The sequence below is a fragment of the Saimiri boliviensis genome, chromosome 1 (genome assembly GCF_048565385.1).
Source record: "Saimiri boliviensis isolate mSaiBol1 chromosome 1, mSaiBol1.pri, whole genome shotgun sequence".
In the NCBI taxonomy this organism is placed as follows: domain Eukaryota; kingdom Metazoa; phylum Chordata; class Mammalia; order Primates; family Cebidae; genus Saimiri; species Saimiri boliviensis.
In genome coordinates, this window is record NC_133449.1 from 98,477,716 (window position 1) to 98,501,230 (window position 23,515).

The 23,515-nt window shown below is 53.2% G+C and overlaps 1 protein-coding gene across 6 annotated transcripts in view; it reads left to right on the forward strand.

The window, feature by feature from the left end:
* The window catches only part of ATP2C2 (ATPase secretory pathway Ca2+ transporting 2), a 132,699-nt gene extending 109,459 nt beyond the window's left edge, over positions 1–23,240 (forward strand). For 3 of the 6 annotated variants that reach the window (XM_074400731.1, XM_074400711.1, XM_010333660.3), the window contains exons 15-26: positions 1,891–1,980; positions 5,858–5,959; positions 8,276–8,432; positions 12,369–12,539; positions 13,793–13,890; positions 13,976–14,026; positions 15,466–15,632; positions 17,273–17,341; positions 17,422–17,538; positions 18,763–18,910; positions 20,779–20,877; positions 21,051–22,756. In XM_074400731.1, coding sequence (XP_074256832.1) covers positions 1,891–1,980; positions 5,858–5,959; positions 8,276–8,432; positions 12,369–12,539; positions 13,793–13,890; positions 13,976–14,026; positions 15,466–15,632; positions 17,273–17,341; positions 17,422–17,538; positions 18,763–18,910; positions 20,779–20,877; positions 21,051–21,347 — 1,566 coding nt within the window. In that variant the 3' untranslated portion in view covers positions 21,348–22,756. Of the gene's footprint in view, positions 1–1,890; positions 1,981–5,857; positions 5,960–8,275; positions 8,433–12,368; positions 12,540–13,792; positions 13,891–13,975; positions 14,027–15,465; positions 15,633–17,272; positions 17,342–17,421; positions 17,539–17,655; positions 17,736–18,755; positions 18,911–20,778; positions 20,878–21,050 lie in introns of all 6 variants that reach the window. The other 3 variants (XM_074400724.1, XM_003922806.4, XM_010333663.3) reach the window with 2 other exon arrangements.
* Positions 23,241–23,515: the final 275 nt, after the last annotated feature.

Consider the following 23,515-nt stretch of genomic DNA (forward strand, 5'->3'; position numbering starts at 1 on the left):
TGGCCTCACAGGAGGCCAAGGCTGGAGAATCCCTTGAGGCCCAGAGTTTGAGAGCAGCCTGGCAACATAGTGAGACCCTGTCTCTCTTATTTTTTAAAAAATTATTTAGGCCAGGCGTGGTGGCTCATGCCTGTAATCCCAGCACTTTGGGAGGCTGAGGCGGGTGGATCATGAGGTCAGGAGTTCGAGACCAGCCTAGCCAAGATAGTGAAATCCTTTCTCTACTAAAAATACAAAAATTAGCCCAGCGCAGTGGCAGGCACCTGTAATCCCAGCTGCTTGGGAGGCTGAGGCAGGAGAATCACTTGAACCAGGGAGGTGGAGGTTGCAGTGAGCTGAGATCATGCAACTGAACTCTGTCCTGGGTGACAGAGTAAGACTCCATCTAAAAAAAAAAAAAAAAAATTAAGAAAAAGAGAGGCCGGGCGCGGTGGCTCAAGCCTGTAATCCCAGCACTTTGGGAGGCCGAGGCGGGTGGATCATGAGGTCAAGAGATCGAGACCATCCTGGTCAATATGGTGAAACCCCGTCTCTACTAAAAATACAAAAAAGTAGCTGGGCATGGTGGCACGTGCCTGTAATCCGAGCTACTCAGGAGGCTGAGGCAGGAGAATTGCCTGAACCCAGGAGGCGGAGGTTGCGGTGAGCCGAGATCGCGCCATTGCACTCCAGGCTGGGTAACAAGAGCGAAACTCCATCTCAAAAAAAAAAAAAAAGAAAAGAAAAAGAGAAGAAGTAGAAGCCTTTGTATTCATCACTGCCCCCTGGGAAGGCTCTAAAGAGACTCCTGCACAGAGACGTGCCCGATGAATGGTGGAAAGTGAGCCTGTGATGACTTTCCCTCTTGCTGCGATCAGTCCTGCAATCTGGGCTGCACTCAGCCTCTCACAAAGGCTCGCTCCTCCCCATGCAGCAGGTACCCTTCTTCCTCTGTACAGTTCAATCAGCACTGCCTGAGAAGGCCCTGCCTCCAGGGGCCACTTCACTATCACGGCAAACACTGTCTCAGTTTTGTAGATTAAGGAAAAAAAAAAATATGGCCAGGTGTGGTGGCTCACCCCTATAATCCCAGCGCTTTGGGAGGCCAGGGTAGGTAGACCATCTGACATCAGGAGTTCAAGACCAGCCTACTAACAGGGTGAAACCCCATCTCTACTAAAAAATATAAAAATTAGCCAGGCATGATGGCACACCCCTGTAGTCTTAGCTGCTCAGAAGCCTAAGGCAGGAGAATTGCCTTGAACCAGGGAGGTGGAGGTCACAGTGAGCTGAGATTGCACCACTGCATTCCAGCATGGGTGACAGAGTGAGACTCGGTCTTAAATGAATGAATGAATGGATGAGTGAATGAAGCAGAAATGTGCAAAATTATTAAGTAACAGTAGAAAAGAAAAGAAACGGGCTCAGAGAAGTTCTGCGAATGCCAGGCTCACCAGCCAGGAAGGAGGAGTACCAGGAGTCCCACTCTTTTTGCTTGTCTCTTTTTCATTTTTTAAATATTTATTTTTTAATTGAGATGTCATCTACCATGAATTCACCCTATTACAATATACAGTTCTGTGGCTTCAGTATGTTCACAAGCTGCGCAGCCATCCCCACTGCCTAGAACACTTTGTCACCTCAGGTGGAAACGCCATCTTCCCCACTATAATCACCACTCATCACCACCCGTCCACCCGCCTCCCTGCTGGATCCCCTCATGTTATCTTTGTGGCAGCCAACATTCAGCACAGCCAAGAAATAGATGTTTCTTTTAAAAAGCTAGGGCGCTGAGTCGTTTTAAAGAGCAAGCCTTGTCCCTGCAGCCCCCGCTGTAAAAATGGGCCAAGCCTGCAGCGTCTGTGTCGTGAGCCCAGTACTAACTACAGATGTTGGACAATCCCCCTTTAGGCGGGCTGTGTCGCCAACAACGCGGTCATCAGAAAGAATGCTGTGATGGGGCAGCCCACCGAGGGCGCCCTGCTGGCCCTGGCGATGAAGGTAGGAGGTCCTGGGGGCTCTCTGCGGGGAATTCTTTCCCTCGGGGCTGGATTTGTTGGTAAAAAGCCAGCTCCTGTCTGAGCTGACAGTTCCTGGGACGTTAGGTAATCAAGGAAGAAAATGGCCCAGGCTGGCCTTGGACCACCTATTGAAGGTGGAGGAGGTGAGCTCTGAGATTCCACAGGACTTTAGGAAGTTCTGAGGTCTCTAACTCCTCCGTCAGCGATTCGAAAAGAATCCTGTGAGCTCCTCTGTGGTTCAGGCCCTGTGTAGGTGTTGGGGCGACAGACAGTGGAACGAGACTCCCTGTGCGCCCAACACAATCCTGTGCTCACCGAGGCACCGTCGGGCTGTGCGGGGGCTGGATCCTGGGAATGCATTTGATGGACTCCAGGGCTCCGCGTTAGACCCTGGGCTCTGTGGCTGTGCAGGGCTGCCCTGAGCCATTCTGTGCCCAGCACCAGGTACCACATGGCTGCACGAAGTGTGGAGGGGATGGGCGGGGGCTGATGGGGGTCTGCCGTGCTCTGTGCTCAGAGGACAAGTTAGCAGAAAAATGTGGGCTGGGAATGCAGGTGACAGGAAAGGGAGGAGAAGAGAGGACAAAGGACATGGGAAAGGAGGGGCTCAGCAGAGGTTAAGAGGAGGGACCGAAGGAAGGACGAAGGTGGCCCTGGTCAGCACCTACATCTGTTTCCATGGCCACTTGGCCTGGGTCCCTCCTCTTCAGCCAGAGCCGGGGCTGCCCTGGACACTGCAGAAGCTTCTCTCCCCCGGCCGCCCCATGCCTCCCGCTGTGTGACTTGTCTCCAGCTCGGGTCTGGTCAGACGCCTCTCCATCAAGGTGAAGAGAAAAGCCCGACTCAGGGTGCTCATCCCTCAGCACTGAGCCCTCGCTGCTGCCCAGCCTGGCCCCTGCACTCGCCCCCTTCCTCTTTCCTCCTGGTCTCTGACCGCTTCCGTCTGTCCTCACTGGCCAGCTCCGACTTTCTCTTCAAGTTCACTCTAGTTTCCACCCGGTAGACGCCTCTTCTCACCCAGGCACCGGGCTGTTTTCACTGCCTTCTGTTGTCGGCTTACCTCTCCCTCCCTCCAGCACAAGACTTCGACCTCCCACACAGCTGCCTTCCTGGAGCCGGTGCTGGGCAGGGAAGGGGTGGTCGCCCTCTCATAAGTCCCTGAGACAGGAGATCAGGTGCTTTTCCCCAGTGCAAGAGCATTGGGAGATCATTACAGGCTGAGTGCAGTGGCTCAAATCCCAGCACTTTGAGAGGCTAAGGCGGGAGGACCGCTTGAGGCCAAGAATTTGAGATCAGACTGGACAACATAGCTAGACTTCATCTCTACAAAAACTATAAAAATTAGCTGGGCATGCTGGTGCATGCCTGTGGTCCCAGTTCCTCGGGAGGCTGAGGTAGGTGGATCCCCTGAGCCCAGGAGTCTGAGGCTACAGTAAGCTGTGATCTCAGCACTGCACTCCAGTCTAGATGACAGACTGAGATCCTGCCTCAAAAAAACCAAAAGGTCAGGCATGGGGGCTCCTGCCTGTCATCACAGCACTTTGGGAGGCTGAAGTGGATGGATCACGTGAGGCCAGGAATTCAAGACCATTCTTGCTAACACGCCGAAACCCCATCTTACTAAAAATACAAAAATTAGCTAGGCATGGTGGCGTGCACCTGTAATCCCAGCTACTCGGGAGGCTGAGGCAGAAGAATTACTTGAACCCGAGAGGCAGAGGTTGCAGTAAGCTGAGATCATGCCACTGCACTCCAGCCTGGGTGACAGAGCAAGACTGCATCTCAAAAAAAAAAAAAAAAAAAAGGAAATGACATCATATTATTTTCCTTGCACTCACAAAAGAGAATTTTCCCTGCAATGTCTGTCATAGTGAATGGAGCTCATTTCCCCCTTTAAAATAGTGCTGAGTCCGCCCCACTCAGGAACGCCTCGATTCACAGAAAGGAAGGTGCCCCCAAGCCTAGCGAGGACAGAGGTTCCAGAACCCAGATGCTGGGAGATTCCTTGATGTGCTATCATTTTCCTCTTTCCTGGGGCCTGGTTTAAGATTTTAGAATGTAACATCAACACTGGCCGGCACGTAGGAAGCTATGCCTGTGTGACAGGCACGGGGCAGGCACGGCATGGTTCTTGGGCATCTCACCTGTTGTAAATGGCACTGAGGCCAGGCCAGAGGTTCCCAACCTTTCCTCCATAATTGCTCCTGGAATAGTGTCTCAGTGTTGCTGAAATAAAGCATTGAAACACAGCTCTGTTGGCCACAAGTGGAAATCAAGGTGTGAGCCGGGCCAGGCTCCGTCACCCAGCTTCCGGGTGTCACCGGCGGCCCCCTGGCTGTCCTTCACTCGCAGCCGTGTCTCCGCCTTGGTTTCTCACCCCAAGCTCTGCCTCCATCACAAGGTGCTTCCCACTGTGGCCCCACACAGCGTTTTCCTCCTCTTTATATTTTTGAAACAGAGTCTTGCTCTGTCGCCCAGGCTAGAGTGCAATGGCATGATCTCAGCTCGTTGCAACCTCCACCTCCCAAATTCAAGCGATTCTCCTGCCTCAGCCTCCCAGGTAGCTGGAACTACAGGTGTGAGCCACCACACCTGGCTAATTTGTTGTAGTTTTACTAGAGATGGGGTTTCACCGTGTTAGCCAGAATGGTCTTGATCTCCTGACCTCATGATCCACCTGCCTTGGCCTCCCAAAGTGCTGGGATTACAGGCGTGAGCCACCGCGCCCAGCCTTCCTCTTCTTAGATTTGGTTGCATTGGCTTAGGGCAAACCCTAATGGCCTCATCTTAAATTGACGACGTCTGCAAAGTCTCTACTTCCAAATCAGGTCCCATTCAGAGGTTCCAGGGTTAGGACTTCAACATATCTTTTGTGGGGTACAATTCAGCTGCACTAAGGAGTTGTTTTAGGTGCTTTTTCCCTAATCACCCCACTCCCACCCCCTGGAATTTAATACTGCAGATACACTGTGTGTTGTGTGCATATGTGCACTTTCTACATAAAAGGAGGAGGGTTTTTTGCCCTGGAGGCAATCCACTTTCACCCTCTATGGGGTAGTGGGATGCATGGGTCATGACTGGTTTACACTTGGGGAAACTGAGACTCTGAATTGTCACATCACTGATCCAAAAGCCGTCAAAGAGCAACAGATGGCAGGCCAGGCGCCGTGGCTCACACCTGTAGTCCCAGCACTCCGGGAGGCCGAGGCGGGCGGATCACAAGGTCTAGAGATCGAGACCATCCTGGCCAACATGGTGAAACCTCATCTCTACTAAAAACACAAAAGTTGGCTGGACATGGTGGTGTGCGCTTGTGGTCACCGCTGCTCAGGAGGCTGAGGCAGGAGAATCGCTTGAAACCAGGAGGTAGAGGTTGCAGTGAGCCGAGATTGCCCCACTGCACTCCAGCCTGGCAACAGAGTGAGATTCCGTCTCAAAAACAAAACAAAACAAAACAGAACAAAAAAGCAACAGCAGGCTGGCAGAGCTCCTGGAGCTGGACAGCAGGGCTGCCTTGCTGACCTGGGGGTTTCCTTTCAGGAAGTTGCTACACCTTCAAGTCTGAAATGTACCTCCTGGCAGAAATGCTGCAGGGTTTTGGTTCTAACCAGGTATCAGATAAAAGCAGTTCAGTGGCAAAGACCATGGGGTCTGCCCTTCAGCCAAGAGAAGAGATATATATTTTTTTTTCAAGTAGGACATTCCAAGAGAAATGGCCTTTTTTTTCTTTGTGCTCGGTGCTTGGATTTATTATCTGCCAGAGGTGGTTTGAACAATGAATAATTTAAATGGACTGAGCTTTGTATAGAGATTGGCTTTGGATGACTCACTAAAAATGTCTCATTTTATTATGCTAGATGGATTTAAGTGATATTAAAAATTCATATGTAAGAAAAAAAGAGATTCCATTCAGTTCAGAGCAGAAGTGGATGGCGGTGCAATGCAGTCCGAAGACCGAGGTGAGACCTGTCAATCTCCAGCCTCTTCTTTCTTTCCCCCCGGGCCCCCACCCAGAAATAAAGCTAACTGCAGACTTCAAAGATAATTGTAAAGTTCCTGGCTGCTTCTGTGCAGTTCCACATACATAGAAAAAATTTATCACCATCAAACCTTTGATTCTCTTGGGTCTGCTTCTGGCTTTTTGTTTAAAACAGCAGTTCTCAAAACAGGGTTCCTGGGGCAGCAGTGTTTGTATCCCGTGAGAGTTTATTAGAAAGCAGAATCTCAGGTTCCATGCCAGACCTGAGTCGGAAGGTCCAGGGGTGGGATCCGGTAACCTTTGTTTTCTGAGGATTCTGATGCAGGTGTGAGTGCTGAAATTCACCCGCCTGTTACCAGGTGACTGAGGCCCTGCTGCTAACCCCGTCCCCAGTCGCTAACTTACCAGGCCTCACTTTGCAGCCCTGTGCTAAGTTTTTTATACTTCTTCATTTTTTTAAAAGATGGAGTCTCGCTCTGTTGCCCAGGCTGGAGTGCAGTACCACAATCTCAGCTCACTGCAACCTCCTCCGCCTCCCAGGTTCAAGCGATTCTCCTGCCTCAGCTTCCCGAGTAGCTGGGATTACAGGTGTGTGCCCTCACGCCTGGCTAATTTTTTGTATTTTTAGTGGAGACAAGGTTTCACCATGTTAGCCAGGATGGTCTCAATCTCCTGACCTCGTGATCCTCCTGCCTCAGCCTCCCACTGCACCCGGCCACCACACCTGGCCAGTTTTTTATACTTGTTATCTTACCTCCCTGTCATATTGGGGAGCAAATCGTTCAGCACCGAAGGCGTGTCTGGGTGGTACATCCCAGTGTGTGCACACGTGTTGTCCCTGACTAGAGGACATACCAAGCTGTGGCCACCCCGGGTGGACATTACAGCTGATTTTTCAAATTGTCTTCAGATTTGTTGTGGCTTTTCAAATTTTCTTTCCAAGCTATTTTTTCAGGTTTTTGTTGCCTTCTACCTTTTACCCCATCCTTCCTCTTTCCTCCCATTCTTTCTAGAAGCTACCGTGTCTGCCCATGCAGATTTCTCAGGTCCTGCTGAGGGCTGTGGGTGGCTCGGCCAGCTCATGCCAGGGCCTTGCTGGGGTGGGTGGGCACATGGACATTTCAGGGGCTTAGAAGGGATTACGGATTTTCAGAAAACTTTTAGACCTTTCAGCCTTTTTCCCTGCAAGGCAGTGGTCATAATCATTGAAAAACTATAGAAATATGACTTAAAAATGAAAGCTTTTTTTCATTCCGCACCTTTTCCCTCCCTTCCCCACACCCACCCACCCAGAGGTAACTCTGTTTTAAGTCTGGAATGGAGTACAGCAGGTTCTAAATATGCACATGGCAACATCTGGATGGTAGTTTTTAAAACGGAGTCACTGTTTATGGTGTTTGTAATTTGCTTTTTCCCCTAAGATACTCTTTCTTTTAATATTATGTCTTAGATGCCGTTCTGTACTGGTTAATATAAGCTTGTTATATTAACAATATTATAATATTAATTGTATTATGTATTATAAGTTTATTAATTATATTATTTTAATAGTATATTACATTAATTTTAACATATCTATTTATAATATACAATATTAATTGTAATAAAATATTTTTAATAGTAATTATACGTTATAATTATAAAATTAATATAATTACATTAAATTTAAAATATTACTATGTTAACTAATACATTATATTATAATTAATATTATATTAACTTATAACAGGGTGTACACCCACATGAGCCAGGCAGGTCCAGTAGTGAGGCTGGGGATACAGTGTGACTCTCTCTGACCCAGGGCCTGCCCACATGGAGCTTAGAGTCTACCCAGTTTTCATGACAGAGCTGAACAAAAGCCTGGGAGGAATGATCAGCTACTCATGTGGGTTCACTATGACAAGCCACATGCTGGGGGTGGGTACGAAACAGACTTGGTGCTGCCCTAGGGACACAGCAGTCTAACCGAAATATCCACAATGAATCACACACCCGGAGGCACAGCCCAAGCTGGGATAATACCTCCAGTTACTGAAACACGCAGGATACTCTGAGCGACAGTAGCAAGGGAACTGAAAGAAGAATGAGCGCGGTACGGGTTGAAGATCGACCGACATTCCCGGGATGGACTCCGGAACTTAGCGAACCCGTCAGCCTCTGTGAACAGCACCAGCCCACTGTAAAGAGCTCCGCGGCAAACATCCCATGCGTGTCTTTATAATCTTGCGCAGGGTCGGGTGATGGTCACTATGAACCAACCAGTGATAGCGGATTTCTTCCCTTTGTCTTTTCGAAGGATCAGGAAGACATTTACTTCATGAAGGGGGCCTTGGAAGAGGTGATTCGCTACTGCACAACGTACAACCATGGAGGCATCCCCCTGCCGCTGACGCCCCAGCAGAGGTCATTCTGCCTGCAGGAAGAGAAGAGAATGGGGTCGCTCGGTCTGCGGGGTCAGTGCCTGTGGACCCAGTCCAGAGCTTTAAGTTTGCATGTAACATTGATGGTGTTTTTGTTCTGTTTTGTTTTTGAGACAGACTCTCGCTCTGTTGCCAGGCTGGAGTGCAGTGGCGCGATCTTGGCTCACTGCAACCTCTGCCTCCCAGGTTCAGGCAATTCTCCTACCTCAGCCTCCTGAGTAGCTGAGACTACAGGCGCCTGCCACCATGCCCGGCGGATTTTTTTTTGTATTTTTACTAGAGATGAGGTTTCACCATGTTATTCAGGATGGTCTCGATCTCTTGACCTCGTAATCTGCCTGCCTGGGCCTCCCAAAGTGCTGGGATTACAGGCTTCCGCCACCGTGCCCAGCCAGCAGGGTCCCCCATCAAGAAGGTCACCTGTCCCAAGGAGTTAGGCAGCATGCTGACGGCAACGACGTGTGCTTGGAACCTGACGGTCAGATGAAAGGTGGAGAGGCCCCCACCTCACCCCAGCTCCTCATTAACCCCTGTTAATCCAGAGAAGAGGGGACCCTCCCTTGCTGAGTTTCCTAAGGCAGGTGAATGGGCTGCACCCCAAACATTGATTTCCCAGTAGGTCTTTTTGCTCATTGCTTCTTGTCAGGAAAACCTGAAGTTCTTTTCAGTCAAGGAACACAATTCTTCCCTTGGCCATTTTCCATTTTTCGCACCAGAGCCAGTGATGCGCGGAACACTGAAACTCACCTTTCCCGTGGTGTCATTTGTCACCCTGGCCAGTTTCAGAGGAAGCGTTTAGAAGTACTCCTGAGCGCCGGGCGCGGTGGCTCACGCCTGTAATCCCAGCACTTTTGGGAGGTCAAGAGACCGAGACCATCCTGGTCAACATGGTGAAACCCCGTCTCTACTGAAAATACAAAAAAGTAGCTGGGCATGGTGGTGCGTGTCTGTAATCCCAGCTACTCAGGAGGCTGAGACAGGAGAATTGCCTGAACCCAGGAGGTGGAGGTTGCGGTGAGCCGAGATCAGGCCATTGCACTCCAGCCTGGGTAACAAGAGCGAAACTCCGTATCAAAAAAAAAAAAAAAAAAAAAAAAAAAAAAAAAAAAAAAGAAGTACTCCTGAGCACTGAGATTCCCTCGGGGTAAAGTGAGAAGCATTGGGCTGGCCTTATTGACTGCAGAGCCCTATGTTTGTAGGTAGTTGGCAAGCTTGCTCAGAGGTGTATGGGGTGAGACCCTGCGGCTTCCTGGAGCACAGTGAAGCCAGCGCCCAGCGAGCATCCCCTCTTCCCAAGTGAGGGGAGTGTTCCCCAAAGCAGGGGTGCTTTGTGCATCTGTGTCGCCCAAATGGTTTGTGTAGCACTGGGTCTACAATAGGTCCATAGGTAAATACTGTGCCTCGGTTTCCCCATATGCAAAGGCAGGCACGAGAGCAGTGACTTCATTGATTGTTGTGAAGATTGGAAGAGACAGTCAATCTGGTCTTAGCTTGCCCGGAGTGTTGACTTTCAGTGGCAGAGAAGCCAGACCCAGCTCCTGCGAGCTGGGTGATCTGAGAGGGGTGGTGTAGGAATGTGCTTTTCACCTCACTGACACCAAAGGCGGGGCTGGCATCCCTCCCGCACAGTGGAGGCACTGAGAGACAATCTGGCAGGTGGGCAGCGGCTACTTCCATCATGGTTGATGCGACCAAGCCACTGGGTAGCTCCCTGTTCTGGTCACATCATTGCCTCTGCTGACAATGGAACAACTCACTTAAAGTGGACATGTTAGTAAGTAAACACCCCACGTGGCACTGGCCTCTAAATCTGCTCCTAGCACTTGGGCCCCACCTGTGTGCTGGGCACCAGGTTAGATGCCTGTGTGAGGCCACGCCCTGAATCTCCACTGGGCAGAGGAGCTGGCCCAGGTGACATGGCCCAGGTGACACCGCCCGGCCTAGTGCAGCCAGCGCCTAAGCCCGGATGTCTGCTGCAGAGCATAATGACATGTGCCGGGGGCTCGCTCCAGGCCTCGGGGGAGAGTGTAATGAGAACTGGTCAGTGGTGGAGGGGCAGCAAGACCCTCTGCTGTCTCTGCAGTCCACACACGGTCCTTTTGTGTTTACAAATGGACTTGTCTCCCACCTGTCGCTGGGAAAGCTACAACCCAGGGACTGGCCTTAGAGAAGGCCTGTGCGTTTTTCCAACCCATGTCTGCTCTGGGAATAGAAGAGATGAGCGTAGTCGGAAGGCCTGCCGCCTGGTAAGCCCAGGGCAGTGCCTGAGTGACTCAGAGAAGCCCCCAACCTGCTAGATCCCCTGGAGTGGCTTTGGGACCCCCCATGCCATGTGCACGCAGTGGAAGATGACAAACCCCATAGAGCGGGAAGGAGAGTCAGGGTGAGGAGAGCACGGAGGCAGGAGTGGGGACCCTCTAGGGATAGGGCGCTTGCAGGTGGCCCCTGGAGACAGAGGATGCTCCTGGGTTGGCAAAGCCCAGGTTCAGGGAGGGGAGGGGACTCCTGGGAAAAGGGAGGAAAGGCACCAGCGTCATTGGTACAATGTCATGACTGTGCAGGAGGGATGCCAGCCCCGTCTTTGGTGTCAGTGAAGTGAAAAGCACGTTCTTACACCACCCACTCTCAGGTCACCTGGCTCTCACGAGCTGGGCCTGGCTTCCCTGCCACCAAAATCGTCAAGGCCTAGGCCAAGCTCACAGCAAGTCTCCTGAGCTGCGTTGCTCCCCTGGCAATTTTTCTTTCTTTTCTTTTTTTTTTTAAAGACGGGGTTTCACCATGTTGGTCAGGCTAGTCTTGAACTCCCGACCTTAGGGGATCCGCCCGCCTTGGCCTCCTAAGTGCTTGGATTATAGGTGTGAGCCACCGCGCCCGGCTCCCCTGTCAATTTTTGTTAACCTCTGTACTGACACCTCACATCTGCCGGAGGTGACAAGGTGAGTTAGCACGGAACAGATGAGGGCAAGAACTGTTGGAAACATCCCATCCTACCCGCCCCCACCAACATCCGTTCTGGGCCAGCTCACAGGTTTCTGTGGCCACTTTTCTTGGGAAGGGGCATGGGTCCTATGCCATGAGTGTGTATTAGTCCATTTTCATGCTACTGATAAAGACAGGCCTGAGACTAGGTAATTTATAAAGAAAAAGAGATTTAATGGACTCACAGTTCCATGTGGCTGGGGTAGCCTCACAGTCTTGGCAGAAGGTGAAAGGTACATCTTACATGGCAGCTGGCAAGAGAAAATGAGAGCCAAGAGAAAGAGGAAATGTCTCATGAAATCATCAGATCTCATGAGTCTTATTCACTACCACAGAACAGTATGGGGAAGCCACCCCCATGATTCAGTTACCTCCTACCGGGCCCCTCCCACAACACATGGGAATCACAGGACCTACAATTCAAGATGAGGTTTGGTGGGGACACAGCCAAACTGTATCAAGTGGACAGCAGTGATGCTTTCTGCTACGTGGCTGTTTCTGGCTCCCCTCTGGTGTGTGTCTTCACAGGCTTGAGAGCCACTGGAGGCGTCTCTGCCCTCCCTTTGCAGTCTGGGAACTTGCTGCCTGAGCCCCCTGCAGACCGAGGAGGATCTGGGCCATGGTGGGGGCTGGCTGGGAACTAACAACTGGGTGCAGTGGCTCACACCAGTAATCCCAGCACTCTGGGAGGCTGAAGTGGGAAGATCACCTGAGGTCAGGAGTTTGAGAGCAGCCTGACCAACAGGGTGAAACGCTGTCTCTACTAAAAATACGAAAATTAGCTGGGCATGGTAGTGTGCGCTTGTAATCCTGGCTACTCAGGAGGCTGACGCCGTGGAATCATTTGAACCTGGGCAGTGAGCTGAGATGGTGCCACTGCATTCCAGCCTGGGCAACAAGAACGAAACTCCGTCTCCAGAAAAACACAAAACACAGAAAAACGGCCTCTAAGCCTCCAGTGACCCCTCCTTTCTCTCCCTCTCTCCGCAGTGCTGGCCCTGGCTTCCGGGCCCGAGCTGGGGCGGCTGACATTTCTGGGTCTCATGGGCATCATCGATCCCCCAAGGACTGGCGTGAAGGAAGCCATTCAGTTTCTCTCCGAGTCAGGCGTGTCCGTGAAGATGATCACAGGAGATGCTCTGGAGACGGCCTTGGCCATAGGTAACCGGGACAGGGTGGGGGCTGAGGATGAAAGGACCCGTCCATCCTTTACCATGGGGGGCTGCTACTATAGGGAAGCCTCAGCTAACTCGGTCAGGAGTGCTCATGTCGAGCCCTGTAGGCTTAGAAAAGATGCTGAGATTCATGGGCCAGCATTCCATCTTCTGAGGTGTTCCTATTTCTGAAATGTTGGCAGGTTCCGCAAAAGGGGAAAAGTCCTCATGGATACTGAAGGCCTACGATGTGTCAGGGGCTTTTCATCCGCTTCACAAGCAGCCTCATGCCCATGTAATTTGAGTCTGCCGTACCCTTGGCAAACCATTGAACCATTCTGACCCTCAGTCTCTTCATCAGTAGAGGGCTAGCAGCCTCCTCCCCCGTCCCCATCCTCCCTCCTCCTCCCCTCTCCCTCCTCTTCCGCCCTTCTTCTCCCTCCTTTCTCCTCCTTCCTTAACTGTTGGAGTTTAGGGGAAAACTACAACAGATGCTGCCTTTTGTCTTTTTTTTTGGTGGGGGGCAGTATGGAGCCTCGCTCTGTCACCCAGCCTGGAGTGCAGTGGCACAATCTCGGCTTACTTCAAGGTCCACCTCCCAGGTTCAAGTGATTCTCCTGCCTCAGCCTCCCAAGTAGCTGGGATTACAGCGTGCACCACCACACCTGGCTAATTTTGTATTTTTAGTGGAGACGGGGTTTCGCTATATTGGCCAGGCTGGTCTCAAACTCCCGACCTCAGGTGATCTGCCAGCCTTGGCCTTCCCAAGTGCTAGGCGTTCCTTGGCATTATTCCTGTTATTCAACTCTGTGCCTCAGTTTCCTCCTCTGTAAAATAGGGGTGCTGTTAATGCCATCAGCTAATTCACAGGGCTGGTGAGAGGATTAAACAAAGCCAGGCCCATGAACCTCTTCCTCCTCCTCCCTCCCTCCTCTCTCCCCCTCCCCTTGCCTAGTGCTATGAAAAGGTCCATGGGCTTTGGAATGAGAGCCGTGTGAGCTTCCAGAGTTATTCCTTATCAGCTGTGTGTGCTCGGATAGGTCACTCCTCCCTGTTTCCTCATCTTTAAAGCGGGGATAATGAAGTGTTCGGTGGCAGTTAATCCTGTGCAGAGCACTGAGGCCACACGGCACGGGGGTGCGAAGGACACTGTCTCCAGCGTGGTTTTATTCTCGGTGTTGTCTATGGCCAAGGTAGGGCTGGGAGCGGGGCGGGGGAAGGGGACCTCGGAGCAGGCCCTCAGAGCAGGTTCTCCTGCAGGAAGAAGCATCGGCCTGTGCAACGGGAAGCTGCAAGCCATGTCCGGGGAGGAGGTGGACAGCGTGGAGAAGGGCGAGCTGGCCGACCGCGTGGGGAAGGTGGGTCTCCGGAGGCACGGCTGGCGTGGGGGCTGGGTCACAGCTCCGAAATCTGATTCTTCGCCTTCCCTGTATCCATGTCCAGGTGTCCGTGTTCTTCAGGACCAGCCCAAAGCACAAGCTGAAAATCATCAAGGTTCGCTGGGCAAGGCGGGCACATGCTGTGCCACCGGGGCCGGGCCAGAGATACCATGGTTGGAGGAGCTCACGCGTCCGTCGGGTGATAGTGCAGGGCTCGACTATGGCTTCCTTCTCTAGGTCCAGGGCAGCTGCCCCAGGGGTTACCTTTTCACAGCCTGGGGAGGGAGGAGGAGGAGCAGGGGCGGGCGGGCAGCCCCCTTGGAGGGGACGAGGCCTTGACGTTGCCAGTGTCACTTGTGCTCACAGCCCCTTGGCCAGAACGGTCACAGGTCCCGGTTTAGCTGCAGGAGATGCTGGGAAGTGTCATCACTAGCAGGGCGGACACACGCTCCAGTGAGCCTGGGGGTCCTTTTAAGGAGGAGGGGAGAACTGGGGGACCCTTGCCCAAAGGCTGAAAACAGCCGTAATTGGATAATGCAGAGAGAAAAACTAAACAGATGCTGCCTTTTTTTTTTTTTTTTTTTTTTGGTGGGGGACGGTACGGAGTCTCACTCTGTCACCCAGGCTGGAGTGAGTGGCACAGTCTTGGCTTATTTCAACCTCTGCCTCCCAGGGTCAAGCGATTCTCCTGCCTCAGCCTCCCAAATAGGTGGGATTGCAGCGTGTACACCACACCCAGCTAATTTTTTTTAGTAGAGACAGCGTTTCGCCATGTTTGCCAAGCTGGTCTCCAACTCCTGACCTCAGGTGATCCGCCCGCCTCAGCCTCCCAAACTGTTGGGCGCTCCTTGGCATTATTCCTGTTATTCAACTCGGTGCCTCAGTTTCCTCCTCTGTAAAATGGGGGGACTATGAATGCCGTCAGCTAATCCGCAGGGTTGGTGAGAGAACTGAACAAAGCCAGGCACACGGCAGGTGTCCAGTGAAGAGCTGCTGTGATTTTGTGACCCTACATCCAAAAACTGAAAGAGGCAGAGAGTGTGCCAGCTTTTCTCGCCTGCGTGCCTCTGAACATTTGCCCTGGAGCTCTTTTAGCAGATGGGCTTTATTCTTTCACGTTATTTTTAGTTCTGTAGAGTAAATCCCTATGTGAGTTACTCCTCCAAGAAAGTAGTAGTACTTACCAGGTACCTCATGGTTTTTAGGGCTGCATCTTTTATTACTATTTATTACTGGTGATGGATAACCTTTCTGAGCCCTTGCTGACCGTGCTGGGCACAGTCACAACTGTCATCTTAGTTTGGGCCTCACAACAGCTCTGGGAAGAAGGAACGGTTGCTCCCACTTTGCAGATGGGGAAACAGGTTGAGAGTGTCAAGGGCTCGCCCAGATCCTGCAGCTAATGTGAGTGAAGCTGGGATTCAGACTCTGGTGCCCTCCAGACAGAGGTCTCTGCAGCTGGCCATGTGGTGTGCCTGGCAGAGCACTGGGAGGGAAGGGAGGAGCCGGGAGGGATCCTTGGGCTGCAGGCCTTCATGGCTGCTCTGTCCAAAGGCTCTGCAGGAGTCAGGGGCGATCGTGGCCATGACTGGGGACGGCGTGAATGATGCAGTGGCCCTGAAGTCTGCAGACATCGGGATCGCCATGGGGCAGACAGGGACGGACGTCAGCAGAGAGGCCGCCAACATGATCCTGGTGGACGATGACTTCTCAGCCATCATGTAAGCTGCCCTTGTAGTAGTTTCTTAGTTGCAAAAAGGCCTGGGGTCCCAGCTTCTCCCTGGGACCTGCTACCGTGGAGATAGAGGGGATCTCAAGGAGTCCCCAGGGAGAGCTCAATCTTGGGGTTCAGTTCATCACTGTGGCAGTGCCCCCAACATCAAACACCAACAGCCTCTCCAAGCAGGGTCATGGGGTCCATGACCTCTGGGGCACGTTACGGACATGAAGCAGAGATGGGATTCGCTGCCTGCGGGTGTGTTTCGTGTGTTACTGGGAGTGCCTGCCTGGCTCAGGCCGGTGGGCAGCAGCTGAATCCGTAAGGAAAACCTGCAGCCAAAGACAGGCTCGCACTGGAGTGTCAGGGGAGAAAGGATGGCCTGAAGCGAGGCCGGCGTGTTGATAAGCACATCTCATGCACTGAAAAGAACCACTGCTGGGCTCTCTAGGTTCTGGGATTGTACAAAACCATTTTTCCTGTTTAACTTTTATGTATTTTTTTCTTAATACATTTACCTCCCCTCTGGATCTAATTTTAATTAGTTCAAACTCCCTCCTCATAAGTAAATCACAGTAGTTGGGAGTGAGAGAAAAAAAAATTTTTTTTTGAGACCGAGTCACACCCTATTGCCCAGGCTGGAGTGCGATGGCGAGATCTCAACTCACTGCAACCTCCGCCTCCGGGGTCCACGTGATTCTCCTGCTTCAGCCTCATGAGTAGCTGGGATTACAGGCATGTGCGACCAAACCTGGCTTATTTTTTGTATCTGTAGTAGAGATGGGGTTTTACCATGTTGGTCTCAAACTCCTGACCTCCTGATCTACCTACCCACCTTGGCCTCCCAAAGTGCTGGAGTTACAAGTGTGAGCTACCGCGCCTGGCAAGGGAGAGCTTTTCTAAGGCTGAGTCAGAAATTCAGATGAACAAATGCTAAGGTTAGGTGTGATCACCCATTTTGCAAAGGCGTCTCCACGACTGACTCAGTTGTGGAGAAGGTTAGGAAGCCCTAAGACACTCACTCAGTCAAAAAAAAAAAAAAAGTCCTATCAGCTCTACAGTTCTTTTGCAAAATTTTTTAGTAAAATCTGGGGGTGGGGGTGGTGCATAGATTGCTTTTCTACATTAGTGACCCCAGGTCAAGGTTTAAAAGGGCTTCCACAAAGAGCCTTCTAAAGACACAAGCAGGCAGCGTCCTCCAGCCTCCTCCTCCTCTCCCTCCTTGCTGTCCCCCGGACCTCACTTTCAGGCCTGACTGGTTTTGCTGTGTCTCTTTTCTTTGGTGAATGGCTGAGAGGCACGGAGCACTCGGGAGTCTGGGCAGGGATGGGGTCCCTGGGCTTCTATGTCCCTCCAATCGGACATAAATTACTCTCCTGTAGGGTCCCTACAGGAGAGTAATTTATGTCCGATTGGAGGCATTGAGTGTACCCTTGGCACAGAACGGCAAGCGTGGCTTGAGGATCAGTCCCCAGTGGCCGAGAGGCACCTGTTAGAACACCACCATCTCCTACAGATGTGTCCCCAAGAAAGCCAGCAAGTCCAAGTCCGACATCCATCTGTGGGCGTCACCACTGCCCCTTGCTGTGGTGCTGGAGCGCTCCTGCAGGGCCTCTGTGAGTAAACGGCTCTCTTCTCTCGCAGGAATGCAGTGGAGGAAGGGAAGGGGATTTTTTACAACATCAAAAACTTTGTCCGATTCCAGCTGAGCACGTAAGTAGAGGCCGGCTTTCCGAGGGCAGGAGGCGCCAAGCCTGCGGGGCAGCCCCTGACTGGCTGCGTGTGCCCCACAGGAGCATCTCCGCCCTGAGTCTCATCACTCTGTCCACCGTGTTCAACCTTCCCAGCCCCCTCAACGCCATGCAGATCCTGTGGATCAACATCATCATGGACGGCCCCCCAGCACAGAGGTGAGGCTGGGCGGGGCCCTGCGTCTCATTACCAGCCCCGCTGCGGGCCTTCCTCCAGGGGCTGCTGGCTGTGCCCCAGGGCCATAGGGATGAACAAACACAGCCACTTTCCATTAGGAGTTCCCAGAAAACTGGAGTGTCTGGCACTGGAGTGAGACTGAGAGTAGAAGGCAGAGGACAAAGTACCTGGGCTGGCAGAGGATGGAACTTTCTGCTCCCTCTGCTGGGATGCTCTCCCTGGGCAGCCTGCCTGGCTTGTTCTCCTCCTTCATTCCCATCACTGCCTTCAGGAAGTCTTCCCTGATTGCACTCCCACTCCGTCTCCTCATGCTGCTGTATTTTTCTGTAGAGAGGAAATACGTACCTTTCCTTATAGATGTGATTATGATCTGGCTCCCTTTTAGAACATCAGCTTCATCGAGGAATTTGTGTTTTATCCCTGCTGTCTAGAGATAAAGTACTTGCTACCCAGTAGGTGTTCAGGAGTTCACCTGTGGTGCAACTTAATATCCCCAACAACAACGGGATATTAAGCTAGCCGAGTGGCCCAGGGGAAGGAAAGGGCTTTGGAGTCAGGGGACCCACGTGGCCATGCAAACATAATCGTGTGAGCGCAGAGCTGACGGTGCTTCCGCTGGAGCTGACTCAGCGTTGCCGTTACCACCACTGACCGCTGCCAAAGGAAAGAGTCCTCATTTGTGTCCCCACAGCCAAGGGCGAGGGTTACCTCTCCTGCCCCCACTCCCCGGGGACGGAAGTGGGGCCACGAAGCTGGCCTCAGCTGTGTCTGAGTAGTGGGGCGTCACCTGGATGCTCCCGCCACGCTGCCCGCTGCTGGTCTAGCCTCAACCCTGCTGTGTGGAGTTGGCTGGAGGCAGGTCTTCCTTCACCAATGAGGGGCCCAGCGGAGGGCAGAGCCTGTTTCTCCAGGCCCAGCGTAGGGGGTCCCCTCGTGGTGATGGAGTGCACCTGGGCGTATGGAACTGTGTGTGGTCGGCCTCACTGGGTGCTCTTCCTTCACTGTCTGGGGACAGATGGAGGGGCCCAGGCTCTGGGGCTTCTGGAAGGCACCAAAAGGGCATGTGGGATGTCTGGGGGCATTCAGCAAATGCCTGGTCCTGCCCACTGTGCCAACTTGTCCTGGAAGAGGTAGGCACAGCTGTTTCAAGCATCCCTTTTTCATTCCTGATTCATTTCCAAGTGTCTGTGTTTTGTTGGGAGCAGCCTGGGCGTAGAGCCCGTTGACAAAGATGCCCTCAGGCAGCCACCACGGAGCGTGGGGGACACCATCCTCAGCAGAGCCCTCATCCTGAAGATCCTCATGTCCGCGGCCGTCATCATCGGTGGGACCCTCTTTATCTTCTGGAAGGAGGTGAGTGAGGCCTCCACTGCTGGTTCAAGCCCTGGTGCAGGGCAGAGGCTGGGGGCTGCAGGCCTGCCCTCCTGCCACAGCTCACATCTGGGAGAGGCAAACACGTACACACACAGAACACTGTGATGCCATCAGAGGGAGGGGAGGCCTGATGCGGAGGGGCTGGGTGACCCCTGAAAGAAGGGACATTGCCAGGTGTGTGCCTGGAAACTGCAGAGGCTAGCGGGATGGGGATGACATGGCCGGGAACAGAGTTGAGATGGACAGGATGCCCAGTGTTCCTTTTATTGCCACCAGGAAACAAGTGGAAACCTGCCAAAAGATCCTCCTCATTGTCTAGAAGTGACTGTTTGCTTTGGATCTGGTCCTGTCACTTTTTCATGGCCTGCAGGTTCAGGGAGCTCTGGGCCAGGATGGGCAATGACCTGGGTGGGAAATGAGGCAGGTTGACCCCGGGACCTTTTACATCACAGATAGCGCATGTGCAGGAAGCGGGTGGGACCCCGGCCAGGCACCCTGTGTCCATTTCTCCTCCAGCTCTCCTCCTGCCCAGCCCAGAGTCCGGCTTCACTTGCTCCTCCTCTGCCCGTAGCAAAACAGCTCTGTATTTCCCGAGCATTGTTACTCGCCTGGGAAGGCAGTCAAGGTCTTGTCCAGCTTGTGGTGGGAGAGAAGGGCTCTCTTTGGTCCAAGCCGGTGGTCCTCAGAGTGGGGTCGCAGCAGTGGCGTCAGCACCCCTGGGCACCTAAATAATCAGATGCCCAGGCCCTGTCTCAGCCTCCACTTTAACACTTGCTCCGGAAGACTCAACTGCGAGCTCACGGCTCCGCCCTCTGATCTGGCGCTGCATGCAGGAGGGAAGCTGTGGCATGCTGCCCGGGCCAGGCAGAGGAGCCTCTCAGGTGTTGGGAAGTTGAGCTGAGAGCTGCCAGCTGGGCATGGTGGCTCATGCCTGTAATCCCAGCACTATGGGAGGCCGAGGCAGGCAGATGACCTGAGGGCAGGAGTTTGAGACTAGCCCGGCTCTACATGGTGAAACCCTGTCTCTACTGGAAACACAACAATTAGCCAGGCATGGTAGCTCATGCCTGTAATCCTACACTTAAGGAGGCTGAGGCGGATGGATCGCTTGAGGAGTTCAAGACCACCCTGGCCAACAGGGTGAAACTCTGTCTCTACTAAAAATACAAAATTAGCCAGATGGGCATCTGTAGTCCCAGCTACTTGGGAGGCTGAGGTGGGAGAATTACCCGAACTTGGGAGGCAGGAGGTTGCAGTAGGCTGAGATGGTACCACTGTACTCCAGCCTGAGTGACAGAGTGAGATTCCATCTCAAAAGAAAAAAAAGAGAACTGCCCAGGAACTTCTGACCATGGGCTGGTCTGCTCTCAGCTCCAGCTATGCACTGCCGGGGCGGCCACCCTGAGCCTTCGTCTGTGGCCCTGCAGGGCTCAAAGCTGGGGAGGATTCCAGGGTTTTTCTCAGCTACCTCACAGGCCCTCATCATCTTGGGGGTCAGCCAGCCTTCGGCCTTCCTTGTAGGAAGTGACATTCACTGTGTGGGTTTAACTGGAGTGGCATCACCTCCCTAGGAGACAGTTACTTCCTGGAGGAGGTGGCATTTCCTCTGCCTGTAGGTACCCTGCCCCCATCCTCATCGTGGCAGCAAACCAGCGTGTGCTGCGGAGACTCTGGTGAGCACCTGCTGACCACACACCTGAATGAAGCTGTGTCACCAAGTCCTCTTAATGAGCTTATAAGTAGCCGGGGCCATGTCCCAGGAGCCGCCAGGCAGGCCTGTGCTCTTTGCTTCAGGATGGATGATGTCTCTTCCCGTGTGACCTCTTGCCTGCTTCCTTGCCTTCCAGATGCCTGAAGACAGAGCAAGCACTCCCCGCACCACCACGATGACATTCACTTGTTTTGTGTTTTTCGATCTCTTCAACGCATTGACCTGCCGCTCTCAGGTGAGACCCGGGCTGACCCATCTCTGCAGAGCTGCAGGGTGTTCTCGACAGCAGCGCCCTGGTGCTGCTCACAGCACTGAGCAGCTCTGGCCCAGCGTGGGCAGCCAGGGCTCCCCTGCCTTTACCTGGAGTGTGGACAGCACACAAGCCCCCATGTGACCTTCTTCCCACAGACCAAGCTAATATTTGAGATCGGCTTTCTCAGGAACCGCATGTTCCTCTACTCCGTCCTTGGGTCCATCCTGGGGCAGCTCGTGGTCATTTACATTCCCCTGCTGCAGAGGGTCTTCCAGACAGAGAACCTGGGAGCGCTTGGTGAGCGGCGGGGACGTGAACTGGTGACCCAGACCAGGGCCGTGGTGGGCGGCAGCTGCCAGGTGGGGAACCGCAGCCCAGGAGGGGTCAGTGCAGCTCACCAGGGGCCGGCTCCCTCTTCGGGGCTCTTCTGTCCTCACAGGAGGGGACTCTAATGTGGGCAATGTGAGGGGGGGCACAGAGGACACACACAAACCCCCAGGAAGATGCCCGTCGCTCTGGAGTAGGGTCTGGGGCCCAAAGGGCATCGGGATCCCGGCATCAGCTGGAGGCTCAGAGCACGTGCAGGGAGGTGGGAAGGAGCTGAGTGAGGCCGGGACTCCGCCTGGGGTGTGTCCCCAGCTGGGGAGCCTGGATTTGACCCTGGGGCGAGTAGTGTGACTTAGAGATCTGGTCACCTGAAGACAGGGAGTTGGGCTGTCTTCCAGTTTTGGCTGAAAGGGACACGATTTGGTCACGATAGCTTTCCAAGGGCACACACCCTGGTGTGGACTCCCCGACATCCTCAGCCAAGCGAGCGTGGCAACGTTCTCTGAAGCTGCGGTGATGGCAGGTGTAGGGCGAGGGGAGGGCTGGGTGGAAGCCAGGGGCTGCCAGGGGCAGCCCCCACAGGCCCATCCCCTCATCGACCCCACCCTTCTTCCCAGGGTGCTGATGGCCACTCCCAGCCCGGAGTAGAGGACAAGGGAGGCAGCCCCCATGGGCCCATCCCCCATGGCAGGGCTCAGTGGGTCATGGGATTATCCATCAGGCCAGGGACTGCAGTGACAATGGTCCTCATGACCTTCAGCCAAGATTGAGCTGCTCAAGTCTGCCTTGTCTTCCGAAAAGCAGCGTCAGTGTGGGTCACCAGTGAATGCCCTGTAGGAACAGACAAAAGAGGAGGACCCCCACACACAGAAAACAATCTGCTCCCTGAATGTTTCCACACGCTGGGAAGGAAGTCGGCTTCCCACAGCTGAAGGGGTTGCACGTGGGCAGCCTGTAGGTCGGCAGTCAGCAGCAGCAGGGAGCCAGGGATGGTTCCACACAAGAGGAGCGAGGGAGGCATTAGGAATGAATCCCAGGGAACACGTCGGGGTGCTCGGGACAGGGAGCCCAGATGGGTCACTTGGGACATTTGCAAGCAGCAGCACGCGGGGACAGCTGCTGTCAGCGATGGGCACTCATTCCCCTTCTAGCTGGAGTTCCTCATAAAATGAGGGCTTTTTTAATTTAAAAAGCTGCCCGCTGGACCTACCGTGTGCTCTGGAGCTGCCTGGAGTTTGCCTGGAAAGACGTGCAGGGCCTTCTTCTGGAACTGTAGCATTTTAGATCTGGGGTTGGGAGGATCTCCCCGCTTAGGGGAATGGAAAGGGCTGGTCCTCCTGCACCTCTAACTTGATTAAGAGGACTTGCCGGGAAGGCACTTCCTGCCGGAGCAGCAGAGCTGCAGCCGGTGCCCTCAGATGCTCTTCTGTTTTCCCTTTGGCAGATCTGCTGTTTTTAACTGGATTGGCCTCATCCGTCTTCATTCTGTCAGAGCTCCTCAAACTATGCGAAAAATACTGCTGCAGCACCCAGCGAGTCCAGCCGCGCCACGAAGCTGTGTAGTGGACCTCCCTCCGTGGCAGCCTCTCTAATCATCTCGATTTGTATGTGACTGCGGCCCCTGCCGTGTCTACGATTCAGGGGAGAATTTTAGGACCTGCAGCCTTTGGTCACTAGCTCGATTTTTCTGACTGGGAAAGCTGCAGGAATCTCGTGGTCTCGAGAGACCCAGGCCCACATCCATCCAGCACTCCTGCTGGCTCTGGGACAGACAGGAGGGTCCTGTACAGAAACGTCACACTATTTATTAAATCACAATGATTTTTATTAACCACGTCTATCTACGTTATCTGTGCCACAGGGTGCAGTGAGGCAGACCACTCGTGACAGATACACGAGGCTCCTGCCGGGCGGTGCGTAGGATGGCCACACCCTGACCACTGTCCTCCTGGAGGCCCCATTTCCTCATCGTAAAACGAGGGCTTTTTTAATAAAGTGCTAATTATTCTTTTGATGCATTTACTTAGGGTTTTTCATACAAGGGGCCAGGTTGGAACCCACAGCCCTGTGTTCATGGCCATGTGGGGTAAGCAGTAATCCATCCTGAATGGCCGAGAGGAAGGCTTGGGTTTTTGGAAATAAAGAGTAGGGCTGGGCATGGTGGCTCTTGCCTGTAATCCCAGTGCTTTGGGAAGCCAAGGCATGCAGATCACTGGAGGCCAACACCGCAAAACGCTGTCTCTACTAAAAATTTGTTTAACAAGTAGCCGGGCATGGTGATGCACACCTGTAA